This window comes from Barbus barbus, assembly GCF_936440315.1.
Source record: "Barbus barbus genome assembly, chromosome: 46".
In the NCBI taxonomy this organism is placed as follows: Eukaryota; Metazoa; Chordata; class Actinopteri; order Cypriniformes; family Cyprinidae; genus Barbus; species Barbus barbus.
In genome coordinates this window covers 22373695-22398771 of record NC_136724.1, presented here as the reverse complement: position 1 = coordinate 22398771, position 25077 = coordinate 22373695, and the positions used below count along the sequence as shown (strand labels likewise).

General features: G+C 34.9%; 1 protein-coding gene and 2 gene segments (V, D, J or C); 2 read left to right on the top strand and 1 right to left on the bottom strand.

The window, feature by feature from the left end:
• Positions 1-25077, bottom strand: part of LOC306864845 (Ig kappa chain V-III region MOPC 63-like) — a 684433-nt gene that overhangs the window by 564395 nt on the left and 94961 nt on the right.
• Positions 1-25077, top strand: part of LOC306864846 (Ig kappa chain V region K29-213-like) — a 764502-nt gene that overhangs the window by 646427 nt on the left and 92998 nt on the right.
• The window catches only part of LOC306864818 (SH3 and multiple ankyrin repeat domains protein 1-like), a gene marked incomplete at its 3' end in the record, with an annotated part of 50596 nt that overhangs the window by 19335 nt on the left and 6184 nt on the right, over positions 1-25077 (top strand). Inside the window, exons 8-23 of the mRNA XM_079409056.1 lie at positions 2278-2394; positions 3073-3150; positions 3350-3416; positions 4360-4541; positions 4631-4761; positions 9727-9845; positions 9932-10045; positions 10667-10745; positions 19871-19953; positions 20052-20176; positions 21327-21462; positions 21562-21642; positions 22866-22982; positions 23182-23297; positions 24380-24503; positions 24611-24858. Of these exons, the coding sequence (XP_079265182.1) occupies positions 2278-2394; positions 3073-3150; positions 3350-3416; positions 4360-4541; positions 4631-4761; positions 9727-9845; positions 9932-10045; positions 10667-10745; positions 19871-19953; positions 20052-20176; positions 21327-21462; positions 21562-21642; positions 22866-22982; positions 23182-23297; positions 24380-24503; positions 24611-24858 (1917 nt within the window). The remainder of the gene's footprint in view (positions 1-2277; positions 2395-3072; positions 3151-3349; positions 3417-4359; positions 4542-4630; positions 4762-9726; positions 9846-9931; positions 10046-10666; positions 10746-19870; positions 19954-20051; positions 20177-21326; positions 21463-21561; positions 21643-22865; positions 22983-23181; positions 23298-24379; positions 24504-24610; positions 24859-25077) is intronic.

The following is a 25077-nucleotide window of genomic DNA, read 5'->3' as shown; positions in this document are numbered from 1 at the left end:
GAGGCACCCCAGCACTGTCTCCCTCATCTAAAACACCCGATTCAACTCGTCCGCTCATTTGTAGAGACTTAAAGACTTGAAGTGGGTCAAGAAAGGTAAAGAGATTCGTGAGAAAATAAGATGCGTGTCAGATCCGCGTCAAGTTCAGCAGCAGCAGCTTTTAAAGCAATAGCAGGCAAATAAGCTAATAACCAGCTGCTGTGATGTCTATTAATCTAAGAACAAAACAAAAAAAGAGGAAATCAATAACTTACATTAATCGCGGTTAATTTTAGAAAAATGTGCGATTAATTAGTTAATTTTTTTTAATTGATTGACAGCACTAGTCTATATATTAAACATATTTATATATAATATAAGAATGTAAATATATAAATTTATATACATGTAAATATTTACTGTATGTGTGTGTATTTACATAGGCTACACATAATAAATATACACAGTATGCATGAATGTATTACGTAAACAAAAACGTTTATTTTGTATGCGATTAATTGCAATTAATCATTTGACAGCACTAAAAATGACTAAAACATAATATCAAAATATAAATAAGACTGAAACAACACTGCTGCCAAGTATGTGAAACTATAAAAATTCAGGATTGTTGTGTCAGGTTGTACATATTGCCAAATTATGTAAATCCTGAAGCAGAATCATGTGAATAAGCAGATGTTTTATCCAGTGCACTTATCACAGTTCATGTCTCCCTGCAGCAACCTGCAGTTAAGTGCTTTGCTTTAAGGCAGAACAGTGATAGCGCACGGCTAGAGACCCTCCAGAACATCAGCTCTGAGATATACCCACCACACCAGACTCACTGTGCTTCTGTCAGCAAGCCCACTGTGGGCGACTGAGTCTACAGCCACATGAATCCTGCAGGCCAATCACAGTACAGTACAGAAATGTCTTCAACAAATGGAGAACAGCGTCTAGGTGCTTCTGAATCATCTGTCAGACACTGTCCATAGTCCTCCGCTGTCTGTCTCTCTTTCTCTCCATAGATCAGACATGAAGAGGCGTTTGGAGAGGTTGAAGTTCACAGGTACCCATCTCTCATCTCTCATTTCATTCATCGTCTTCTGCTGTCTGTCTGTTGCCTGGTTTTAAACAAAAGTTTCTCTTTTTAATTCTCTGCTCTTTTCTCTTTCCTTTCTAAGCCGTTTGTGTAAATATATGAATATATTCATTTTCCCCAACCACCTACAGCACCTGCCTGTTCCCCACACACAATGGTACCATAGTACGACTCCCACAACACCCTGAGAGCACAAAGCACAATGATTATGTATATATATCTCCTAAATGAAGTCAGAGATTTAATTGTGTGCTTCTGGCTCATAAGCAGAACAATCAGGAGAAATTAAATTCGAAGTTCAAACTCATGATATGGGCTTTTTAATGATCAGTACTGAATGTCTAGAGAGCAGAGCGGGGTCAGTGTAGTTAAAGCTAAAACCATCAAGTAACTTTTTTGATACCTAAAATAAATGTTAACGGGGAAAAAATAAATAAATAATTGATTTGAGCTAGTTGTTAAGGCAAAATTTCGCATTTTCCTTTAGTTTAACTTGAAAAACTGAAATAAAAATGAATAAAAACTTTAAAAAACTTTAAAAACATTTGAAAGAAAATTGATTATATAAAACTAAACATGTGAATAAAAACTAGAACAATATCTCAATGATACTTAATGCTCAATATAATAAAATAAAAATAAAAATAAAAAGTGAAAAAAAAACTAAAATGAAAATTAATAATATAAAAATAAAACTAATTCCAATAAAAATATTAATACAAACTATAATAGCAGTGATACTAAAATAATACTGGGACTGAGTGGTTGATTAAAAAAAACATAACTACATAGACAAAAATGTGAAACTTATTAAATAATATCTCAATAATATTAAAATAATATTGGAGCCGAGTGGTCAGTATAATAAAATAAAGACTAATAAACTTTAGCTAAAATTAAAATGAAATAAAAATTAAATTAAATTAAAATAAAAAGTAATTCAAAATCTAATTTAAAAGCAGATGGTGGTAATACTGTAATATATATTCATAATCAATAATAATGTTAATTTGGGGAAAAAAAGTATAGAATATGTTTCATAATTTTAGGGTCAACAACAGAAAGATATGGCACTTTCTGACCTCTTTACTGCCCTCTTTTGGTTGTTCCTCTGACTTTTCCTTGTTCTTCTGTCTTTTTCTCCACAAGTGGATGTGGTTTTGTTTCTTTAACCTGTTTTGTTCACTCAACTGTAGGCATGTCAGCACGGATTCGCCCAACACTTAGAACACCTTCTGTTCTACGGGGCAGACACCTCTTCCCAGAATGCATCAGGAAACACTGCCCTCCACATATGTGCCCTTTACAACAAGGTAATCTGACAGTATCTGACAGTAAAAAGAGATGTGACGGGTGGATTTAGCTTATTTATCAAAGTGTAGTCCAGTCTTATGTTAGTATTAATTATATAGTAGTTTTTAAAATATATTATATTATTTTAAACAATTTAAATATAATTTTCTTTTTCAGTTTGAATTTTTTTCCCCCCTAATATTTATTTTCAAATATTTAATTAAAATATTTATTTTAATTTAGTTATTTTCAGCTTTATTCAGAGTCTTAATTCACCTTTCCACAAATGAAGGCCTTCGAAAGGTTTTAAATCAGTCTTAAATTCATGAAGTCGTGGCATTAAATGTTGCATACACTGCAATGAATGTCTTTCTCAGTATTTTGGTGTTGTTTTCCAAAACAAATATCCTTAAATCAAGGTACATTTACTTAAGGAGCAAAATGAAGACATGAAGCCTTGCTTTCTGCGAAACTAAGTGAAATTTAGTGAGTTTATCTGTGAAAGAAGAGCAAATATCTGTCATTGGGCAATGAGAACTTTTTTTCCCTTTGAATTAAGTAGATTTTTCTGAGCCCATTGGCAAAATTGTTCTTTTTTCATCATAAACTCTGCTCCAGAAAACAAGACTTCTTATCTTATGTCGTTTTGCTTCTCAAGTAAATGGATCTTGATTTAAGAATCTCCTCTGTCCAATCAGGAGAGCTGCGCCCGGGTCCTTCTGTATCGAGGAGCCAGTAAGGAGATGAAGAACAAACACGGCCAAACCCCCTTCCAGGTATCTGTGTGGTAATAGTTTTAATCAACATGACTTATTGTTGTACATTCACGTGAGATGTTTCACCACTGTACTAAACGTAAGGCTATAGCAAAACAATGACATTTATTAGAAAAATAGTGAGTGTATGTTTCCTAGAATTGTCCTCATACTAAAGACTGCATCGTTGCAAAGTCTGTTGCAATGCTGTTTTTGGCAGGTTGCTGTGATGTCTGGCCATTTTGAACTTGGAGAAATCATCAAAAATCACAATGATGCAGATGTTGGTAAGTGTACATTTAAAATTGGCGTAATGGTTGAAAGAAATTATAAGTATGCCATAGTTTTCTTCCAAAATCTAGCTTGTGCAGGCTGTTCTTTAAGAGCATGATTTTGTTGCCTTGCAAAAATATCTTATTTTGGCCAAATTGGAAAGCAGAATCACATGCGTCCTTCATAGAGAAGTCAAAATCCATAATGAATTGTGACAAGCTGTTGGTTGTAGGTAATTGTAGGTAATTTTATTTTATTTTTTTAATAAAATAAGTAAATAAATAAAAATTAAATTATTAAAAAAATTAAAGGGCTCATAAACAGTCATTTAATCTAATTAAATTGACCATTTCACGCAATATTTGTGTATTGTGTATTTTTAATTTATATTTAATTTTTACTTATTAGAGAGTTGTATCATTAACTCATATACCAGTGTTGTTATTGTTAACTGAAACTAAATCTACCAGTTTTAATATATTAAGTATTAAAATATATTAAGCATATTTGGTAATTGAAATAAAGCTAACATAAAAATAGTAGATTAAAAACTCATAAATTTAATAAAAGATAAAAACTGAAATATGTTTGAAGTACTAACATTTCTAAAATTAAATCTGAAATAAAAGTGTAAATAAATAAATATATTTATATATATATATTAATATTAATATATATATATAAAATATTAACAAATTTCCAATAAAGTAAATAAATAATACTAAAATTACACTATTAGGAACTTGCTAAAGTCAAGCTCCATTTGAATCAGTTCTGAGTTGTATTTCTCACACACTTCATTATTTTCTGCCTATGTAGTCTTTCCAAATCGTTCCTTGTGAAGTTCCTTTGAAGGCAGCTGCCTATGTAGACATCAAGGCAGTTCACTAGGTTTTGGAACAGAGCCCATCTCTATATAATCTCTTCTTCTCTAATCTTTTATTCTTTTCCCATCAGTTCCGTTTTTAGAAACTCCCAAATACGCTCCTCTCTTTATGGACGGTATGTTGAATCAAGCCATCATGACTGGCCTTCAGCATCCTCACCTGCTGCTCCGCGCCAAGAGCGAGAACACGATGACGACGCTCACGGATCCCGTAGTGCTGCCCGCCGCTGCCGCCAGCATGCCACCTGCTCAGGTAGCCATTCACCTCCTGCCAGTCATCAGGGGAACACGCGAGCACAGACATCAGTCTGCAAATCATTCCTTTTCTCTGGTTCCAATCAGACTCAGCGCCGGGCCTCTTTCGCTTTGAGGAGCTCCAGCAGTCCCCGCGGAGCCCGAACCCGATCCCCATCTCGAGGGAGAGAGGGAGGAGAGACGGAGGAAAGGCAGCAAAAACAACGAGGGAGGCAGGGGTGAGTTTAGATACCAGCATCTGTCGCTGGTGACCATTTTGACCATTGTACATGAAGTGGTGATGATTTTCAAAATGAAATCCTGTACAAGTTTGTTTATTGATTTATTTATATATTTATTTATTTTGCAGATTTGGCAACACTAGAAACCTGATTTATGTAACTGAGTCAGATTTTTTTTTTTTTTACATGAATCATCTGAATGAACCAGTTCACTAAACCAAATACATAAATAAATAGTTTTGAAAATAAAATAAAACAAATGCATAAAACAAATACAAAAAAAAAAATGCTAATTACATATTTAAATAAAAAATTTAAATGTGAATAAAATCAATAAATAATACAAATAAATTAGATTTAAAATAAAATGTATTTTATTAGAAAAATCTAAAATAAATAAAAATGAACTTGTGCAGTAATATAGGGAGTTTATTAATAATGCTATTACTGATTACTAATGCTTTTACTGTTGCTAATTCTAATTAATTATGCTAATAAAAGAAAAAAATTATGTATCAGAAATTAAATATTTCCCCCAAAAAAATCACTATAACAGTTTTCTACTTTAAATTATATATTATATTTTTTCTATTTTGAATTTACATTTCTTATTTTAATTTTAGTTGAGTTAATTTTCAGTCATTTTGTTTTGTGCTTTTGTCATTTTTATTAGGTTTTGTTTAGATTGAATTTATTCTTGTTTCATTTTAGTTCAGTTTTAGCTTCTATTTATTCCAAGTTAACAATTTTAGTGCTTCAGCTTATACTTATTTAAGTTAATTGCCAAAGTAACATTTCTAATTTTCATTTAAAGTTTTTTTTTTATTGAATAATATATTTTCTTATTTTATTAAGCTTTATTTAAATGAGTGAATTAGACATTGTAATTCTTTACACGAGAGACTTTCTAGTAAACTTATTTATCAATTATTGTAGCGCTTTGTCTCTTTCCTGGAAAAGCTGCAGTGTTGTGGTAAATTGTAGAAGCGCCGCTGGTTTAGTTACTTGATGATGACAAACTGCACAGATCTTCCTGACTGAGAAGAACAGTTCAGGCTGTGCTGCAGAATCAATCAGCAGCTCTCAGCAGGCCTAAAGCACACCGAACCACAGCAGCTCCTGCCATGATGAGCTGCATTTTAAGCCAAGTTCAAACTGATGGAAATGAGAATCCCCTTAGGGTTTCATAAATTAATAAATGAATTTCCCAGGATGCCTCTGGGTTGTAATTACGTTTGTTTTCTTTCAATTCACACTGTCGTTTGATTTCAGTGCTGGTAAACTTCCCTTTGCTGAGCAAACAATCTCAATCTGTCAGGAACTTTTCCGGGTCAAATTTTACACCAATATCAAAAGAGAATGATATGTTGCTTTAAGCAAATTAAGCCTGTGTTTTTTTTTTCAGTTGAAACATGAAATAATATTTAAACATTATGGAATATAAAATAATGTATCAATAAAAAATGCACTTATTTAACAACACGTTTGTGGTTCTCACATGTTGGTTAATAGTCACATGACATGCATGTAAACAAAGTGTTTTATCTTAATTGTTTTCATTTTAAAAGTATGTATTTTAATTTTACATTTTTATATATTTTTCTTTATATCTGTTATATTGCTTTTAATTGAATTGAATTTTAATTTTCTGTTGTATTGCCTTTAATTGAATTTTTAAAAAGCAAACAACAAAAAATATTGCATTATAGTAATAATACAATGTTTTTTGTTGTTTGCTTTTTAAAAAATAAAAATAATAATAATAATAAATATATATACAGTGGTGTGAAAAAGTGTTGGACCCCTTCCTGATTTTTATTTTTTTGCATGTTTGTCACACTTTAATGTTTCAGATCATCAAACTAATTTAAATATTAATCAAAGATAACACAAGTAAACACAACATGCAGTTTTTGAATGAAGTTTTTTTATTATGAAGGGAAAACAAAATTCAAACCCACATGGCCCTGTGTGAAAAAGTGCTTGCCCCCTAAACCTAATAACTGGTTGGGCCACCCTTAGCAGCAACAGCTGCAATCAAGCGTTTGCGATAACTTGCAATGAGTCTGTTACAGCGCTGTGGAGGAATTTTGGCCCACTCATCTTGGCACGATTGTTGTAATTCAGCCACATTGGAGGGTTTTCGAGCAGGAACCGCCTTTTTAAGGTCATGCCACAGCATCTCAATAGCATTCAGGTCAGGACTTTGACTAGGCCACTCCAAAGTCTTCATTTTGTTTTTCTTCAGCCATTCAGAGGTGGATTTGCTGGTGTGTTCTGGGTCATTGACCTGCTGCAGAACCCAAGTTCGCTTCAGCTTGAGGTCACTAACAGATGGCCGGTAATTGTCCTACAGGATTTTTTGGTAGACAGCTGAATTCATGTTTCCATTTATCACAGCAAGTCTTCCAGGTCCTGAAGCAGCAAAACAGCCCCAGACCATCACACTACCACCACCATATTTTACTGCTGGTATGAGGTTCTTTTTCTGAAATGCTGTGTTACTTTTACGCCAGATGTAATGGGACACACACACACCTTACAAAAAGTTCAACTTTTGTCTCGTCAGTCCACAGAGTATTTTCCCAAAAGTCTTGGGGATCATCAAGATGTTTTCTGGTAAAACTGAGACGAGCCTTTATGTTCTTTTTGCTCAGCAGTGGTTTTCGTCTTGGAACTCTGCCATGCAGGCCATTTTTGCCCCGTCTCTTTCTTATGGTGGAGTCATGAACACTGACCTTAACTGAGACGAGTGAGGCCTGCAGTTCTTTAGATGTTGTTGTGGGGTCTTTTGTGACCTCTTGGGTTATGGAGACTTGGTTCCTATAACACTTCAAGGCAAGTTGGTAGGCTTTGTCTGTGCAATGGTTGGGGTCCTGCCTGTGCCCATAACAACTTCAGTAGTAATGCATATTAGTAATTTGATTAGTAATGCATATTACTAATCAAAACTTGATTTTTGATTAGTAATATGCATTGCTAAGAACTTCATTTGGACAACTTTAAAGGTGATTTTCTCAATATTTAGATTTGTTTGCACCCTCAGATTTCAGCCAAATATTGTCTGATCCTAACAAACCATACATCAATGGAAAGCTTATTTATTCAGCTTCATTGTATATTGTATAAATCTCAATTTTGTTTTGTCTTGAGATTCATCATACTATATTTTAGCTGATAGCATTTGAGATGATTTCACTCCACATTAGTTGTTCAGTAGTGCATAAACATTAGGGGGACTTTACAGCAAAACCACTTGTACTGATAACCACAGAAATATCATTGATTATATGGACAAATTTCAAGTGTAAATACTGGTTTAGATCCTTACCTCTATCATTGTGGTGTTTTTATATGTTAAACTGTCAGCGTTGATTTCTGTTGCTCTCTTATGGTACATTACAGAAGCTCTGACTCACTATTTTGCACGTCGTGATTTGCTCTGTTCGGCTGCTGGCCAAAGCGCCACTGCCATACTGAGTTAATTCTTACTCAGTGGCTTAGAAATAAACACTTTCTGCTGTGTGCAAGAAACAATCATCAGACTAAAACATTTGCTCTATGGCATCTATACAGTAGTACATTTGAAGGTTATGCTGACTAGAAGCGGGTTCTAAAACTTTTGCTTTTCCTTTTGGTCCAGCAGTCTTGACATTTGAAACATCCTTGAAATGATGATGTTTTATGAGGGTTTGGTCCCACGGTGTTCAATAATGGATGTGATCCAAACACTAAGGAGTTATTACAATCACATTCCTGCACCAAATCCTTGGAAACTTACCCTATTATACAAAGCCGAGCCAACATTATTCATTGGCACTAATGCACAAAGTCGCCCGCCTACACTATTTTTTATTACTTTGGATGGAATACAACTGTTTGCCTGTATGTTCACATTAGTTCTTCTGTCTGTCCCAGTGTTATTTGAGTATTATGTATTTGTTTTTTATATATTTATGTATGTATTGACATTTTAAATGAGCTTTTATTCAGTTTCATTTTAATTTTAGTTCATTTTAATTCTCAGTTATTGCTTTTCTTTTTTTATTTAATTTTTATTTTAGTACTTTGTGTTTTTGTTTATTTTTATATTTCTGTTTAGCTTTATATTTATTTTTGTTTTCATTTTTGTGATTTTAGTACTTTAGCTTACACATTTATTTCAGTTTGTTGCCTAAGGCAGTATTTCTAATTTTTGTTAGACAATTTAAATTATACATTTATTATGAGTTTTTGTCATTTTTATTAGTTTTTGTAATATTTCTGTGTAGCTTTAATTTATTTCAGTATTAGTTTTAGAAATTTTAGTAGTAGTTTAAGATTGTTTTGTCATTTTCAGTATTTTTTTTTCTGTGTAGTTTTAGTAGTTTATGACAGCTGTGTTTTTTTGTCACTTTTTTCTATATAGATTTAATTTATATTAGTGCTCCCAAAATATTAATTTATGTTAGTGCTTGTTTGCATAATATGTGTGTTCTGTGTATATTTATTATGCATATATAAATATACACACATGCATGTATATATTTTGAAAATATTTACATGTATTTACACATTTATATTCATAACATTTATATTATAAAGAAATATATTTAATATATAAACATAACATGTTTTCCTGACATATATAGTTACGTGTGTGTATTTATATATATATATATATATATATATATATATATATATATATATATATATATATATATATACATAATAAATATAAACAGCATGCATACATATATTATGTAAACAAAAACGTTTATTTTGGATGCGATTAATCGCGATTAATCGTTGGACAGCACTAATTTATATTAATTTATATTGAATAACTGAAATAAATAAAAGTTAGTTTTAAGTTTTTAATCTAATATTTATTTTATTTTATTTCAGCTTTATTTTCGATGACTGAAAATGACTCTTAATAGGTTTATTTTAGTTAACTGTGTGTTTTTGTGTCTGTTGTAGAGGAGGTCAGAGGAAACGTCTCTACAGCGCTGTTCCGGGTCGCATGTTTGTGGCGGCTCGTTCTCACTCCGCTCACGGTGAGCGCGAGATCAGCCTTAGCAAAGGGGACAAGGTCAAAGGTCAGAAGCCTTTTGATGTCATTCTCTTCAGCTGAGAATCAACATTTGAATATTTAAAGTTTATTAAAGCTGTCAAACACTCTCAGTGTTGAGTGTAGGTGAAGGGGGATTCTGGGAAGGAACAGTGAAGGGCCGAACAGGCTGGTTTCCTGCTGACTGTGTAGAAGAGGTGCTGCCCCAAAACCAGGAGCAGCAAACAGGTACCGCATACAAATCACACCTCGGCTCTCTGTAATATCTCAGCTGTGTCTCTTAAATAATGAGATACAGCACAAATAAATGAGCTCAACAGTCTCAAATGTCCTTTGATCCTTCAAAAATAAATGTATAAAGCCCAAGACTCTTGTTTTATAGGCTTGTACCTGTTGACAGCTCTTATAAAAGCGAATGTTTTCCTTAAGGCATCTGATCATTTTTGACAATAGAAGGAATAGGAGAAATATCTGAGTTTATATAAAGTGAATAATCCAGAATCCAGTTCTCCTGATCTATGAAAGATAAACGTCTGAGCGCTCATATTGCAAATTCCACCCAAATGAAGCTATATGTAATAACTCAACAAACAACTGTAATCCTAAAACACAATGGTGAATCATTTCATTTCTTTATGAATCCTTTATTGGTCTTTTCTCTTTTTTGAGGATGTCCCCAAGAGCTTTTCCCTGTGGTGATTTGCCTACTCACATAATCTTCATGCACACAGCACACAGATATGCAAAATCACATCCATTTGAATACATCACACTTCCACTTACACAGATATACACGCCTACATGTGCTAACAGTCGGAGTGTGTGTGTGTGTGTGTGTGTGTGTTTCAGAGAGCCGCAGTGAGAAGGCGAAGAGGAAGCTGTTTCGTCATTACACAGTAGGAACGTACGACGGTCTCGAAGTGCCCAGGTGGGAACAGTATGGAATCTGAATTCAACTCTTTAAATTTTAAGTACAATTGAACATTTAAGTTTTAAAATGTAAACATTTAACTGTCTATTTAATTTAAATAATCTGTTAATTTAAATGTTATTTAAAATTGTTCTATATTTAATGAACAATTTACATTTTTAATGACAAATTTATATGTATACACACATGCATATTATGCAATATAAATGTTTGGGGTTGATGTGTTTTTTCATGTTTCATGTAAAGGCTACATTTAATACAGTTATATTGTAAAATATTATTACAATTTAAAATAACCGTTTTCTATTTGAATATATTTTAAAATATAATTTATTTCTGTGATGCAGCGCTGAATTTTCAGCATCATTACTCCAGTCTTCAGTGTCACATGATCCTTCAGAAATCATTCTGATATGCTGATTTGCTGCTCAAAAAAAACATTTCTGACTATTATCCATGTTGATAAAAGTTGAGCTGCTTCATATATTTGTGTAAACCATGATAAATATTTTTTCCAGGATTTTTTTGATGAATAGAAAGTTCAAAAGAACTGCATTTATTTGAAATAAAAATAGTTTGTAACATTATAAATATAATTACTGTCACCTTTGATCAATTTTATATCTGCATCTTTGCTAAGTAAAAGTAATAATTACAAAAAAATAAAAATCTTAGTAACTGTTAATATTCCATAATTTCTAAAAGGTACTGTAAAAATAACTTACAACTCTCTATGATAATATAATATATATGTTAAAAACTGAACTAAAATCATGTTAAATTTCAAGTGGTCTCACATTTGTGCTGTGCTTCTATATTAGAAATGGCTTTTCTAGATTGGTTGTTTGATAAAGCGTGTGTGTGTGTGTGTAAGTATAAACTAAACTGTACATGTTGATCCAGTGAAGTCTATGGATGGGTTTTGGTCAAATGGATTCACCACAAAAAAGATTAGCGGCTGCTTCCTCCTGTTTCAAACGTTTACTGGCAGGTGCAAAACGCGAGTCTCTGCCTCCACTAGACGGGTATGCAAATGTCACAGCCACTTTCAAAAAATTACACAACAATGTTTGGATCTGTGGCTCTCATGTGGAATATTAACACATACGGTGTGAGCCGCTGCTGTCTCTCTGCTGCCGCTCTCTTATCTCTGATATGTCTCTCTCTCACGCACAGGGCATCAGCTGAAATGGCTCGGTTTGCAGTGGACATGTATAACTGTGTGCATACATTGTGTTGTGTGTTTGTGCATGTATGCATGGGTGTGTGTGTGCGTGTCCATGCACATATAAGCTGTCTTGATCATCTGTTGCCATGCAGGCCGAGTGTGTGCGGTGAACACTAGTATCCACTCGCATCTCTCACCCACTCATCAAAATCCCACAATTTATCGCCGGTTCTGTATGAAAGGAATAGATCGCCCAAAAATGTTTAATTCTGTCATCATTTACTCACCCTTGTGTCGTTCCAAACCACAATGCTGTTATTTTTATTAGTTTTGAAGAATCTAAAAGATTTTTTAAGAAAGATTTTATTGTTTTTAAAAGAAGTCTCTTCTGCTCACCAAGGCTGAATATCTTTGATCAAAAATAACAATAAAACAGTAATAAAGTGAAATGTTATTGCAATTGAATATCTGTTAAAATGAAATTTATTTCTGTGATGCAGCGCTGAATTTTCAGCATCATTACTCCAGTCTTCAGTGTCACATGATCCTTCAGAAATCATAATAATATGCTGATTTGCTGCTCAAGAAACATTTCTGATTATTATCAATGCTGAAAACAGTTGTGCTTCTTCACGATTTTGTGGAAACCATGATAAAGATTTTTTTATGAATAGAAAGTTCAAAAGAACTGTATTTATTTGAAATGAATGCATCCTTACTGATTAATTTCTTTAAAAAAAATTATCTTACACCCACCAAACTTTTGAACTGTAGTCGATATTCTCATTATTTCCCAGTCTTCTGATGTTATATGATGCTTGGTGTGAGGAACACACCATATTTAAATCATTTATTAACTGAAAACGTTTTCTCCTTCGAAGCTCTGAAATCTCACTTCTGCGTGATTGAGAAATGCAGCACAGATGTGCTGTGCTACTTTTAAAGACTTTTATGGTGTGTTACAGACCTTTTTTATCAGCATCAAAAACAGACTGTAACTCAGAGCAGTCAAGGCCAGAAAAGCACCATGAAAGTATCATAAAAGCAGTTGAGTCATTATATTACTATATTCTTGCTGCATCTTGTGGCATCCAAGAAAAGGCTTTTGGCATCATTGACACCAAACCTGTTGCTATAGGAAAAATGATCAATGTTTAACCATTTAAATTAAGCATTCCAACAGCACAAACAGTAGATCATTGCACCAGCATGGGTTTGATTATTAGGAAATGCAGGCATTTTTATATAAAATGTGTACGTTGATTGCAATATTAGTCACTTTGAATAAAAGCATCTGTCAAATCCATAAATGTAAATGTTAAATTTTGGTCGGCTCATCACACAAAGCTATAGTCTCACTTTTTTAATGGTGGCTTTTGGCTCTTTTTGTCTACAACAAAAATAGACTGAAACCACTGCCAGCGTCAGTGACGTCAAGCCTGCCATGATAGGAAACATTATCAATTCATATGAAGCATTCTTGTAGCTCAAACAATAAAAAATGATGTTTGTTATGCAATGGGTTCCTTTCCCAGGCAATGCATGTATTTTTATAGAAAATATGTACCTTGAATGCAATATTAGTCACTTTGGATGAAAGTGTCTGCCAAGTGCATAAATAAATATAAATGTTGAAATTATGTCTTCTTCTCATGCAAAGCTATCAGAAGACTTCATGAGGCCACAGTATATTTCATTTGAGATATTTTTATGGTGTTTCTGGCCCTTTTTGTCTACAACAAAAACTGTAATCAGAAACCAGAAGCTATCAAGAGGTTTCTTTCATCATCACTGACATCAAACCTGCCATGATAGAAAAAAATGATCAATTAAAATGAAGCATTCCTGTAGCTCATACAGTAGAGCATGATGTTTGCAATGCAATTCAATTCCCAGACAATGCATGCAATGCAATTTCAGTCTGTTCCTGATGCAACGCTGTCATATGACTTCAGGAGGCCACAGTATATGTGACCCTGGACCACAAAACCAGTCATAAGGGTCGATTTTTTTTAATTGACCAGTCAATTTTTGAAATTGAATAAATATGCTTTCCATTGTTGTATGGTTTGTTAGGATAGGACAATATTTGGCTGAGATACAACTTCTGAAAATCTGGAAAATCTAAATATTGAGAAAATCACCTTTAAAGTTGTCCAAATTTAAGTTTTGATATGTTTACGGTAGGAAATTTACAAAATATCTTCATAGAACATGATCTTTACTAAATATCCTAATGATTATTGGCATAAAAGAAAAATCGATAATTTTGACCCATACAATGTATTGTTGACTATTGCTACAAATATATGATGTTTTATTAACAAGGTTTGGTAATCAGTCTGGCCCAGGTGCAGCTCGTCAGCTAATCACCTTAACAAGCACATCAGGTGTATATATATAACAGCCAACTCACCTCTGTTCTATGACAGTTTTCCAGCATCCCGCCTCCACCCCAACTCCGCACTCCAATCTAAATTTCATCCCATTCTTGGGATGAGGGGGGGAGTTCTCTGTGTTCGGGCTCCATCCCGAGCTCGGAGCCCTCCCTCCTGACAGCACACCAAATATGCTTACTAATTGCTCAATCATATTATATGTTAGTGTGAACTTGTGAAACCCGTAAGACTTTTTTGCTCCAGGATCACATATGTAGTTTGAGATAATTGTATGCTGTTTTTGGCGCTTTATCAAGTTTAAGTTAATTATCCTTTCGGGAATTATTTTTGTATCTGTGGCAACTACTCAGTGATCAACAACAGTAATTAACAAATACAAACAAACCATCGACAGATTACAGTAAATACCAATGAATAGAATCAGCATCAAACCACATTCCTTTCACAACAACAGAATCACTGCCATAGGTGTAAAAATGTCAACTGTGATATCACAAAGATTTATTTAACAGAGCTATACTGGAGCATATAAAGGATCTTTGTGCACGGGCAGTCCGTAATAATGGTACACTGTACCTTCGACCAGATGGTAATAACTCATATTCACCATAAAGAGGATGTGATGCATCCCGAAGAATTTATGTCTACAACAAAAACCGTAACCAGAAACCAGAAGCTTGCAAGAAATTACTTTTGGCATCACTGCCATCAAACCTGTTGCAATAGGAAAATGTATCAATTAAAACTGAGCATTCCTGTATCTCAAACAACAGAGCATGACCTTTGCAATGAAATGGGTTCGCTTTCCAGGCAATGCATGCATTTCTACTTAAAATATGTAACGTTAATGCAATGCAAGGCACTTTGGATAAAAGCGTCTGCCAACTGCATCAATGCAAATTCTGCATTTCTGTCTGCACTTCATGAGTTCAGGAGGCCTTGACTATAGCAGCTCTATATAAAGCTATAGCTGTATGCTTTCATTATATGGAACAGAGCAGCACGAACGTTTAGCTAAACATCTCCTTTCACGTTCCACGTTAGAAAGAGAATCACACAGGTTTGAAACGAGCACAGGATTCTGGTGTTCGAGTGAACTATTCCTTTAAAGCATGTTTCTCTCCCACACTCGTTTCTTTCGTTCTCTCCCTCCTCTTTTTTCACACAACCCCTCCTCGTTCTGTCTCTCTCTGAATGTCGCAGTGACTGAATGTGAGCTCTGTTAAACCCTCCCTTTCTCTCTCTCTCTCTCTCCTCCTCCCTCGTTCTTAAGCGTGTAGGGTCTCGCTTTGTTCGGTGTCTCTCTCTCTCTCTCTCTCTCTCTTTCTCTCTCTCTCTGGCTGTGTGCGTGTTGAGAGACGCGGGGCCGGAGAGGAGGAGGAGGACTCTGAGGAGGGGGGGGACATGGCAATGGGGGGATACGGAGAGAAAGACCTGTCTCTCCCTCTCTCCCTCTCATCCTCATGGCCCTCGCTCGGTCCCCAGAACCGCAGCGTCTGGTTCATTTACAGGTATCGGCTGCTCCGTTCTTTTATTGTCGCTGCGGAAAGAGAGAGAGAGAGCGAAAGTGAGCGAGAGAGGCAGATGGATGCTCTGAAGAGGTAGCAGACAGACTGTTGAGCAGAATCAATGTTTTCATATACAGTATATATCATCTGTATGTGTGCGTGTGTGTGTGTGTGTGTGTGTGTGTGTACAGTCTGGTTGTTTATCGTAAATCAGATCCCTCTCTCTCTTACAGTGTGTGTATATATGTGTCTATACATGTGTATTTGAGTCGTGAATGTGGCTGTCATTGTACATACAGCTGTGACACATCAGGAAACATTTTTTTGCTGTGTGTGTTAGTGTTGTAAATGGGTTCATGTGACATGTATGTGTGTTTTTGAGTCATTGAAAGGGTGAGTCACTATGGGTGTATGTATGTGTGTGTGTGTGTGTGTGAAACACACAGTGCATCATAGAAAGTTGTGATGCTGCGGGGTTGATCAAATACGGCATGAATGTGTGTGAGTCTTGCTGGCGTATCGTCATTTATGCATCTTTCCCGCTATCATTCCTACAAAGATGCGATATGTAATGCCGTTGGGAATGGTGTTTAAGTAGGAAAATGCTGCTGCCGGGTTGGATTAAAATTCGAGACGGATCAACTTCTAGAAAATGGGCAAACTTGTCATGTGAGGATTTTGTAATGATATCATAATTGCAATAAAATAGGAAAGCGTTCAGTTCAAGATAAAGGTGTTAAATTACAATCTTCTTCAGTGGGGGAAACTGAACTTACTTTGGTTTTCCATTGCTGATAATCTGAATATTAATTTGTTTGCATGTTGTAATTCTCACAAATATGGCATCAATATGTTTTCTTACATTTTTAAGTTTTCTTTTGTAGTAGGTTTTGAGTTGGGTTCATTTAAAATGAGCTTTAGTTAAGTATGTGTTACCACAATATAGTATCGTGATGCATTTGTGATATGAACAGATGAAGTGTGTATGTGATCGCATGTGTGCGGTTAAACAGTTGGTTGCTCTGTCCTAACTATTTGTCATTTATACCTCACAATATTTTATTCCAACACAGATGCGATGTGTTGATGCTGTTAAAAGTAGAAAAATGCTGCTGTTGGGTTACTAGAAAATGGGTGAACTTGTCATGTGAGGATTCTGTAAATGAAAACTTCAGAAAAAAAATGTTTAGCTGAAGTTAAACGTATTAAATAGTAATCTTCTTTAGTTACAGAAATTGAACTTGTTTTAGTTTTCCATCACTGCTAATCTGAGTATTTATATTTTAACGTGTTGTGATGCTCCTAGATTTATCAAATGTGGCAGAAATATGTGCTAAATTTGACTAAACCGATCAGATTTGTCAGTAATGTAATCTAATTACAAATGTTAAATATTGTATTCTGACTACTTTTAGATTACTTTTGACCTAACTTGTTTTTTAGATTTGAATGGAATTATTGTTATAAATAGCACAGAGAAATAACATATATTCCATTCTTTATCATCAACATCAAGAAATGCGTTGAACATTACATTACTCCAGGGTTTCCCAAACTGGGGCAAATTAAATAACTGCAGATGGTTTATGAGTAGATGAAAAGATAATATCTAATTAAATCATAGAAATGTCAAATTAAAAAGAATATTTCATAATCACATAATCCATAAAAATGCATTTTAATCTGATTATAAGAATTTTAAAATGTCATATAAATTTATGTAATCCAGATTACATGTAATCAGTTACTATCCAGCACTGTTAGCGTCTGTTAGTTGAAAATAATTTGGTGTCACATTTACAATTTTCACTCAGAAATTCCTAGTAAATTTAACAAATAAGAACAAAGAAATGGCAAGTAACACATTGAATTAAACGTGCCATTTTGAAGTAGAAAAACTTATGTAGTGTTTCAATACTCTTTTTTGTTAACAATTTTGAAAAAATAATTTTAAACAGAGTATAATGATGCATATGCATGTAGGGCTGGGTATCGAGTTCAATACTTTTTAGGCACCGACCGAATTGCCTCGATACCACCGAGTATCGAAAAGCATATTGTCGTTCGTTACCAAATTTTTGGGGTTTCGGGGGTTAATCTCATCAACTTCAGTGAGCCAAGAAGCCTGCAGCACTAGGTGTGTTCCACTAGCAGTCTGCTCGCTATATCGCGCCGTTTCGTTTACTGCGCACAGACTGAGGCGCACGTGACGCTCGCGGTGATTTCAGCGTCGGCTGTCTAAATGAGGACATAAACACATGAACAACATCTCCAGAACTGCTCTGAGAGTCACTCCATGAGCATTTTACCATTTGATTTGAGTAAAACTAGTGTCATATCATATACACATAGAACTGTAAAGGTATTCATGTCAAAATAAAATGTTGGTTTAACTTGGAAGACACTGCGGCAGAAATATATTAATATTGTTCTGCAGAGTGTACATACTGCTACTATTAAAATTATTAAAACTTTATTTTTTTTAAGTAATGATCACACAACATTTCTTCCTTGTTTTAATTTTAATAGTGAAATTTTGTTTGCCAAAATAAATAAAGTTTGATTTTCAATTTAAAAGATAAATGAAATTAATGTTTTATGCCTTCATTTGAAAACCAGATACAGAACACAGAATTTCTGAGGAAAAATAAAACATTTCATAAGGCTATTTTAAGAATAAATTTGAAAAATTATGTAATCTTGTTAAAACTGATTTCATAAAATTGGTATCGAAAAAAAAGTATCGTTCAGGAATCGGTATCGAACTCGAGGTATCGGTATCGGTATCGGTACATTTTTGAACGGTACCCAGCCCTATATGCATGCATTTAAATGGATGGTTGCTCGGTCCAAACGTATCATCATTATGCATCACAGTATTTTCCCTGTCATTCAGGTACAGCTGATATGTTTGTTGTTAGATAACGTTAAACCCTGTGCTTATTTCTGTGCTGTTTCCATGATGGATCTCCAGGATCATGGGGAACTTATCAGTGTGACTGTGGTAGAAAACAAGGACTGCAGTATCACAACTGAGTCAGTTCATAAAAAAGAGACATAATAAAGTCCTTGTTTTGTATATTTGGTAAATTAAGAACTATTTTAATAAACATAAGGAGATGTGAAGCTCATTTTTGGACCCAAAGTTTTGGATTACATGATATAAAAGTCGTGTACATGTTATCAACAAATATTCTTAAAATTACTTTAATGGTATAGCCTTATGCTCTACTTGCATTAAACAAACTGGCAATTTTAACGTTTCCTCAACCAAAATGGAATGTGTGAAAAACTTTTTTTTGGAATCTGAATGTATTAGTTAATCTGTGTTCTTTAGCAAGTTACTAAGTACCGGCTTTACATTGGGCCTGTCATTGTGGCGTTTCAAGCATCATACTTTGCATTAATATCGCAGTCAGAGCATATGTTCATAATAAGAGCCGAGCTGACAAAACACATTGCTAGGCCCTAACTGTCATTGTGTTTGTACTGAACTAGCTGCACACTTCTACAAACCCCTATACGCTCACCATGGTAACCATAGTGTCCGCCAAAATACCATAGTTACTACAGTTGCTACCGTAAACCCAACATATATGACATTTCAGAATTATTTCTGTTTTTGAGCTTCAGCTAGTAGCTGTGTTTTGGAACATGGAAGCGCATTTCTGATTGGTCCAAACTGGTCATTAGTTTATGAAATCCAGAAAATACCTGGTTTACTAGTTACAGTTTTACAAAAATGACCACTGGCCCAAAACAGCAAGAAATTGTCTGCCATGTTCCAAAATTTTTGTTCCAAAAGTTTGTCTCTTTTTTTTATTTTATTTTTTTAAATATGTCTGTATGGTTTTTATTTTTTGTTTCTGATTTAAATACTTTTAGTAAATTAGTACATAATTTTTTAAAAATGTTTCTTTGCCAAATAACTGAATTAAAAAATATATATATAAAATATATATATCTTATCCAAACTTGATCCCATCAGAGGAACTTCTGCGCATCTGTGAGTCTTTCACACGAGTTTCTCTCTTTTCTCTCTGACAGTGACTACATCATAAAAGAGAAAACTGTACTTCTGCAGAAAAAAGACAATGAAGGCTTCGGTTTTGTACTCCGAGGGGCCAAAGGTGAGTGATGGACATCCGTGAGCTCTTTTCTGGTTTGATAACCGAGCTCGGCATGACATAGACGGATCACGTCTGTGATTGTGATCTGTGATCTCCAGCCCAGACTCCCGTGGAGGAGTTCAGCCCGACTCCAGCCTTCCCTGCTCTGCAGTACCTCGAGTCTGTCGACGAGGGGGGCGTCGCGTGGCGGTCCGGCCTGCGTATGGGGGACTTCCTGATCGAGGTTAGCCCAGACATTGCCTCCTTTGATGCAACCATGTTTTAGTCTTTTAACGAACCATTAGAACAAGTTTGTATTAGATAAAGAGCCATTGAAAGCTATAGCAGACCAAATGCTGCATCGCTGCAAAAGCCAAAACTAGTTTAGCAGTATAGTCTCCAGTCTGTGAGGTGTTGAACAAATCTTAACACCTACACGGATGTGATAAACCTCACTGTGATACTTGTGTTACCTACTTTAATTTGATTCTGGAAGAGAAGATGACGTGGATCTTGTTTTTCTCTGTATATGCCATCTTGACAATGTGGTATTGCAAAATATATTTTTATTGATGCATCTCTGTTAGCAAACACCTTCACCTCATGGTTCCCAGCTGGTTAATTTGGAGTTTGTGAATCATTTTGAATCAAGTCTGATGAGAATGCTTTAGACGCCCACTTGTGTTTCTCTCTCTTTCTTTAAACTGCAAATCAAATTTCCTTTCTTATATAATTGTTAAATATAGTTTTATTTAAAATCTTCATTGATCTTTCTGAAAGCCACTTGAATTGAAAAATAGAGTAGAAATAGAACATTTTGAATATATACCTTCAAAAGTTAAGGGTTGTAAGATTTTTTTAAATGTTTTTGGAAACTCTCTTCTGTTCACCAAGGCTGCATTTATTTGATTACAAATACAGTTAAAACAGTAATGTTGTGAAATATTATTACATTTCAAAATAACTATTTTCTATGTGAATATATTGTAATATATAATTTATTCCTGTGATCTGCAGCTGTATTTTCAGCATCATTCCTCCAGTCTTCAGTGTCACATGATCTTCAGAAATCATTCTAATATGCTGATTTGCTGCTCAAGAAGCATTTCTGATTATTATCAATGATGAAAACAGTTGTGCTGCTATATATTATTATATGTGATGTGATACAATATGTGTGATACATTTTACAGGATTCTTTGAACAGAACATTTGTTTGAAATAGAATTTTTGTAACATTGTAAATGTCTTTTCTGTCACTTTTGTTCAATATAAAGCATCTTTGCTGAATAAAAGTATTCATTTCTTTAAAAAAAGTACTGACCCCAAACTTTTGAACAGCTATATGTATTACAATGTATCTTAAGTTACTATTGATGGCTGTATTTTCACAGGTGAATGGAATCAATGTAGTGAAGGTGGGTCACAGGCAGGTGGTGAACATGATTCGCCAAGGCGGGAACAGTCTGATGGTGAAGGTCGTCATGGTAGCGCGAAATCCTGAGATGGAGGAAGTGCCTAAGAAGAAAGGTCAGCGAGCGTTTTTACTGTGGATTTGTCTGTGGGAGTATGAATGAATGCCATTGCAGGCAGTTTTTGATTTGATTTAACAGCACTCTCTCCCTTTAGTGCCCCAGCAGAGCAAACGGCTGACCCCTCCGGCTATAGCTCTGCGCTCCAAGTCCATGACTTCAGAACTGGAGGAGATGGGTACAGTCTTACAAACACATAATATACACACCTGAAATGCATGTTAGTCTATTAAGCATTTCCTGCTGTCCTAAAACTCTGATATCATGCATTCAGGTGTCATTTTGACTGATAATTTGCTTTTTTGTCTTTCTCTCTTCTTTGCACACAGTGGAGAAAGGTGTGCCATTTTAAAAATAATTTAAATAAAATAATTTAAATGATAATAATAATAGTATTATTATTTACATTATTTTAGAATGAATCTAACAAATGTGTGTGTGTGTGTGTGTGTGTTTATTTATTTATTAAATTTATTGTCATTTTAAGAGAATTGAGCACATTTGTTAGATGTTTTACTTTTTTTTTTCCCCCGCATTGATTTTTCCATGCTATTCCCATCAGTGACTATCATTAATAACAATCTAATAGAGTACAGTTCGGTTTTTTTTTAAGTATTTGTATTTCACAACCATAATAAATAAATATTACTTTAAAACGTGTTCTTTTTTTGGTCATAAAAATGTCATAATGCAAAAACAAAACAAAAATCTTATCAAAATATTGTATAGCATTTAATGCATTGTTTTAGTTGGATAATCTGTCTTATATAAAATGCTACAAGGTTATTATTATTATTATTATGTTATTATTTACCTACATTTCACTGCTGGTTATACCCTGTATAATTGTGTATGTGACAAATAAAATCTTGAATCTTTATATAATATGTTAATATGTAATAATATTTATATAATAAATACTAATATTTATATAGTTTCATTAGTTATCAGTCAGTATCAGTCTAGATTTTAAATAATAAACAACTGTATGTGGTTTACATGTATTAGTTATGAAATTTGTTTCTTGTCAATGACAGTGAAAACATGTTAGAATGTTTGTTGGCTGTCAGTTTTTGTCTTAGTTTGTTACCATGACAACTGAAAGTTGACTGCAAACTTGAGAAAAACCCTTGCTGTGTATTGACAGTGTTGATACTGTTGCAAGGGAATAATTTGAAATGATAAAAAACTAAACTAAACTAAATATGAAATATTACATTGTGACCATAGTGTCCAGCACTTATAAAAACATTAATGCATATTTAATGTTACTCACTTCCTTTTACAGCTGCTTCACCATGGAAAAAGAAACCAGGTGACTTGATTTTTTTGTTTTTGTTTTGTTTTTGCATTTATGAGTATGTGGATGTCAGATTTCAAATGTGTGCGGGCTTTTATTAGGATCATTATGGTCAGATACACATACAATTTTTCGCACGTGTTTTTCTCTCTGCTCAGATCACACAGAGAGCTCTCAAGCGCCAGAAAAGAAGAAGAGCGTCTATCAAATGGCCCTTAGTAAGAAACCCTTCCTTTGCGTTTATTATATTTAATCTCCTGCTATACATTTGTGTCTATATACACACTTTTGAATCTCACATTTAATGTAAATTATTTTATGCATATGGTTTCACCTCCAGTCTAAATAAAAAGACTAAAGGCCAAAAATAGGTTTTCATGATTTATTGCATGTTCGTTTTCTCTTTTCATTCTCCAGACAAGCTGGATGAGATTTTAGCCGCTGCTCAGCAGACAATTAGCACATCAGACTCTCAGGGTCACAGAGGTCATGGGGGCAAGAAGGAACGAAATAAGGGCTTAAACGCTAATGAGGTAACATCTCTGTTTCATTATCTCTGTTCTGATTAACATAGCGTTTCGACAGTGTCGAGAAAGCTACTTTTGAAGTCAAGTTACTCATCATTTAAACTACAGTCAGTATGATGCCTTTTGTCATTTATCATCAGCATAAACTTTAACAAGCATCTTAAAAAAACAACAGCACGAGCAGCAGCATGAAGCGAAATATTTCGGCGTAAAAAAATATCAAAAATGCAGCATGGGGACTTGAATCGGTGAAATGTTCAGAACAAAACAACTCATTTTCACACATGAGAGAGAACTATGGGAGAGATTGTTTGATTATTGCATCAGCTCGCTCAGCTGTATAAATGTGTGCACAATAAGCATGTGTGACATCAAAAGCCACTGTTGTAATAAAAAGTAGCTACAAAAATGCTTGAAAAGAGTTATATACACAGCTTTGAAAAAGCAGTTTTGCTGGAATAAAAAGGTTCTTTGTAGTATGTTGCTTCATATGTCCACCTGCATTTGCTAGCCTGATTCTTTGCTAGCTTCCTGGGGGAAGTCGTGGCCTAATGGTTAGAGAGCTGGACTTGTAATCCAAAGGTTGCGGGTTCGAGTCTCCGGCCGGCAGGAATTGTAGGTGGGGGAGTGAATGTCCAGCGCTCTCTCCATCCTCAATACCACGACTGAGGTGCCCTTGAGCAAGGCACCGAACCCCCAACTGCTCCCCGGGCGCTGCAGCATAAAATGGCTGCCCACTGCTCCGGGTGTGTGTGTTCACGGTGCGTGTGTGTGTGTTCACTGCTGTGTGTGTGCACGTTGATGGGTTAAATGCAGAGCACGAATTCGGAGTATGGGTCACCATACTTGGCTGAATGTCACTTCACTAATGTCACTTCACTGATCTTAGGTGTTACACAGTCATGTTAGTAAGGCTTTTCATCTGATAATAAGTGCAAGAGTGACACCACTTCTGTGCTGCAGGTGCTGAAAAAAGTACATTTACAGCCAGTTATTGTGTGGAAATAGAATTGTAAGATTGTCTGATGCAGAGCCATCTTTCAGTGTGCTAAATATTCCATCCCATCAGTCTTTTCCCTTTTTTACAGCAAACTCTAGAACAATCAGGTGTTGGCATGATGTCATCAGGGTCTGGGTATGGTTATAACCAAGCCCAGTTTTCATCAGGCCATTCAACTCAGCGTGCTATGATGATGCGTCAGAAATCCATGGGTGGGTTTAAATGCAACAGGTGTTGAATCCATCTCTTTTCAGTCCAGTTGCACCATAATTCTAGGTGCAGTTTATGTAACTGTGTTCTGCGTGTCTTCTGTCCAAAGGAGTGACCGAGGAGGAGAGGGTACATCTCCATCCTCCTACTATGAAGCTGTCTCGTAGTCTTTCTGTGCCTGGACCTGAGGACATCCCCCCTCCGCCGGACACCTCAGCGCCTGAGCCGCCCCTGTCTGCCGGTGGCCACACAGACAGGAGAGCAGCACCAACACATTTTTATGCTGTCCCTCCCCTGCCTCCATCGCACCACCTGCCTCATAGCCAGACACAGCACAGGGTCCCGCCCAACCGCAGGGTAAGAGCTTGATAGTGCTGGTCAAAGACTTCAAGAAGTGGCATTGATCATATTCTTTCTTGTCTGTTCCTGGACATATACAGACACAATAAAAGTATTAAAGGGATTAAAGGGATGTTGTTCTTTCTTTTTTGGACCACAAAATATTTTTTTTTAAAGAAAGTGAGTGGATAGCTCTCAGGATCAAGCTTTTTTTTAAAAAAAAAAAAGATGCAAAAG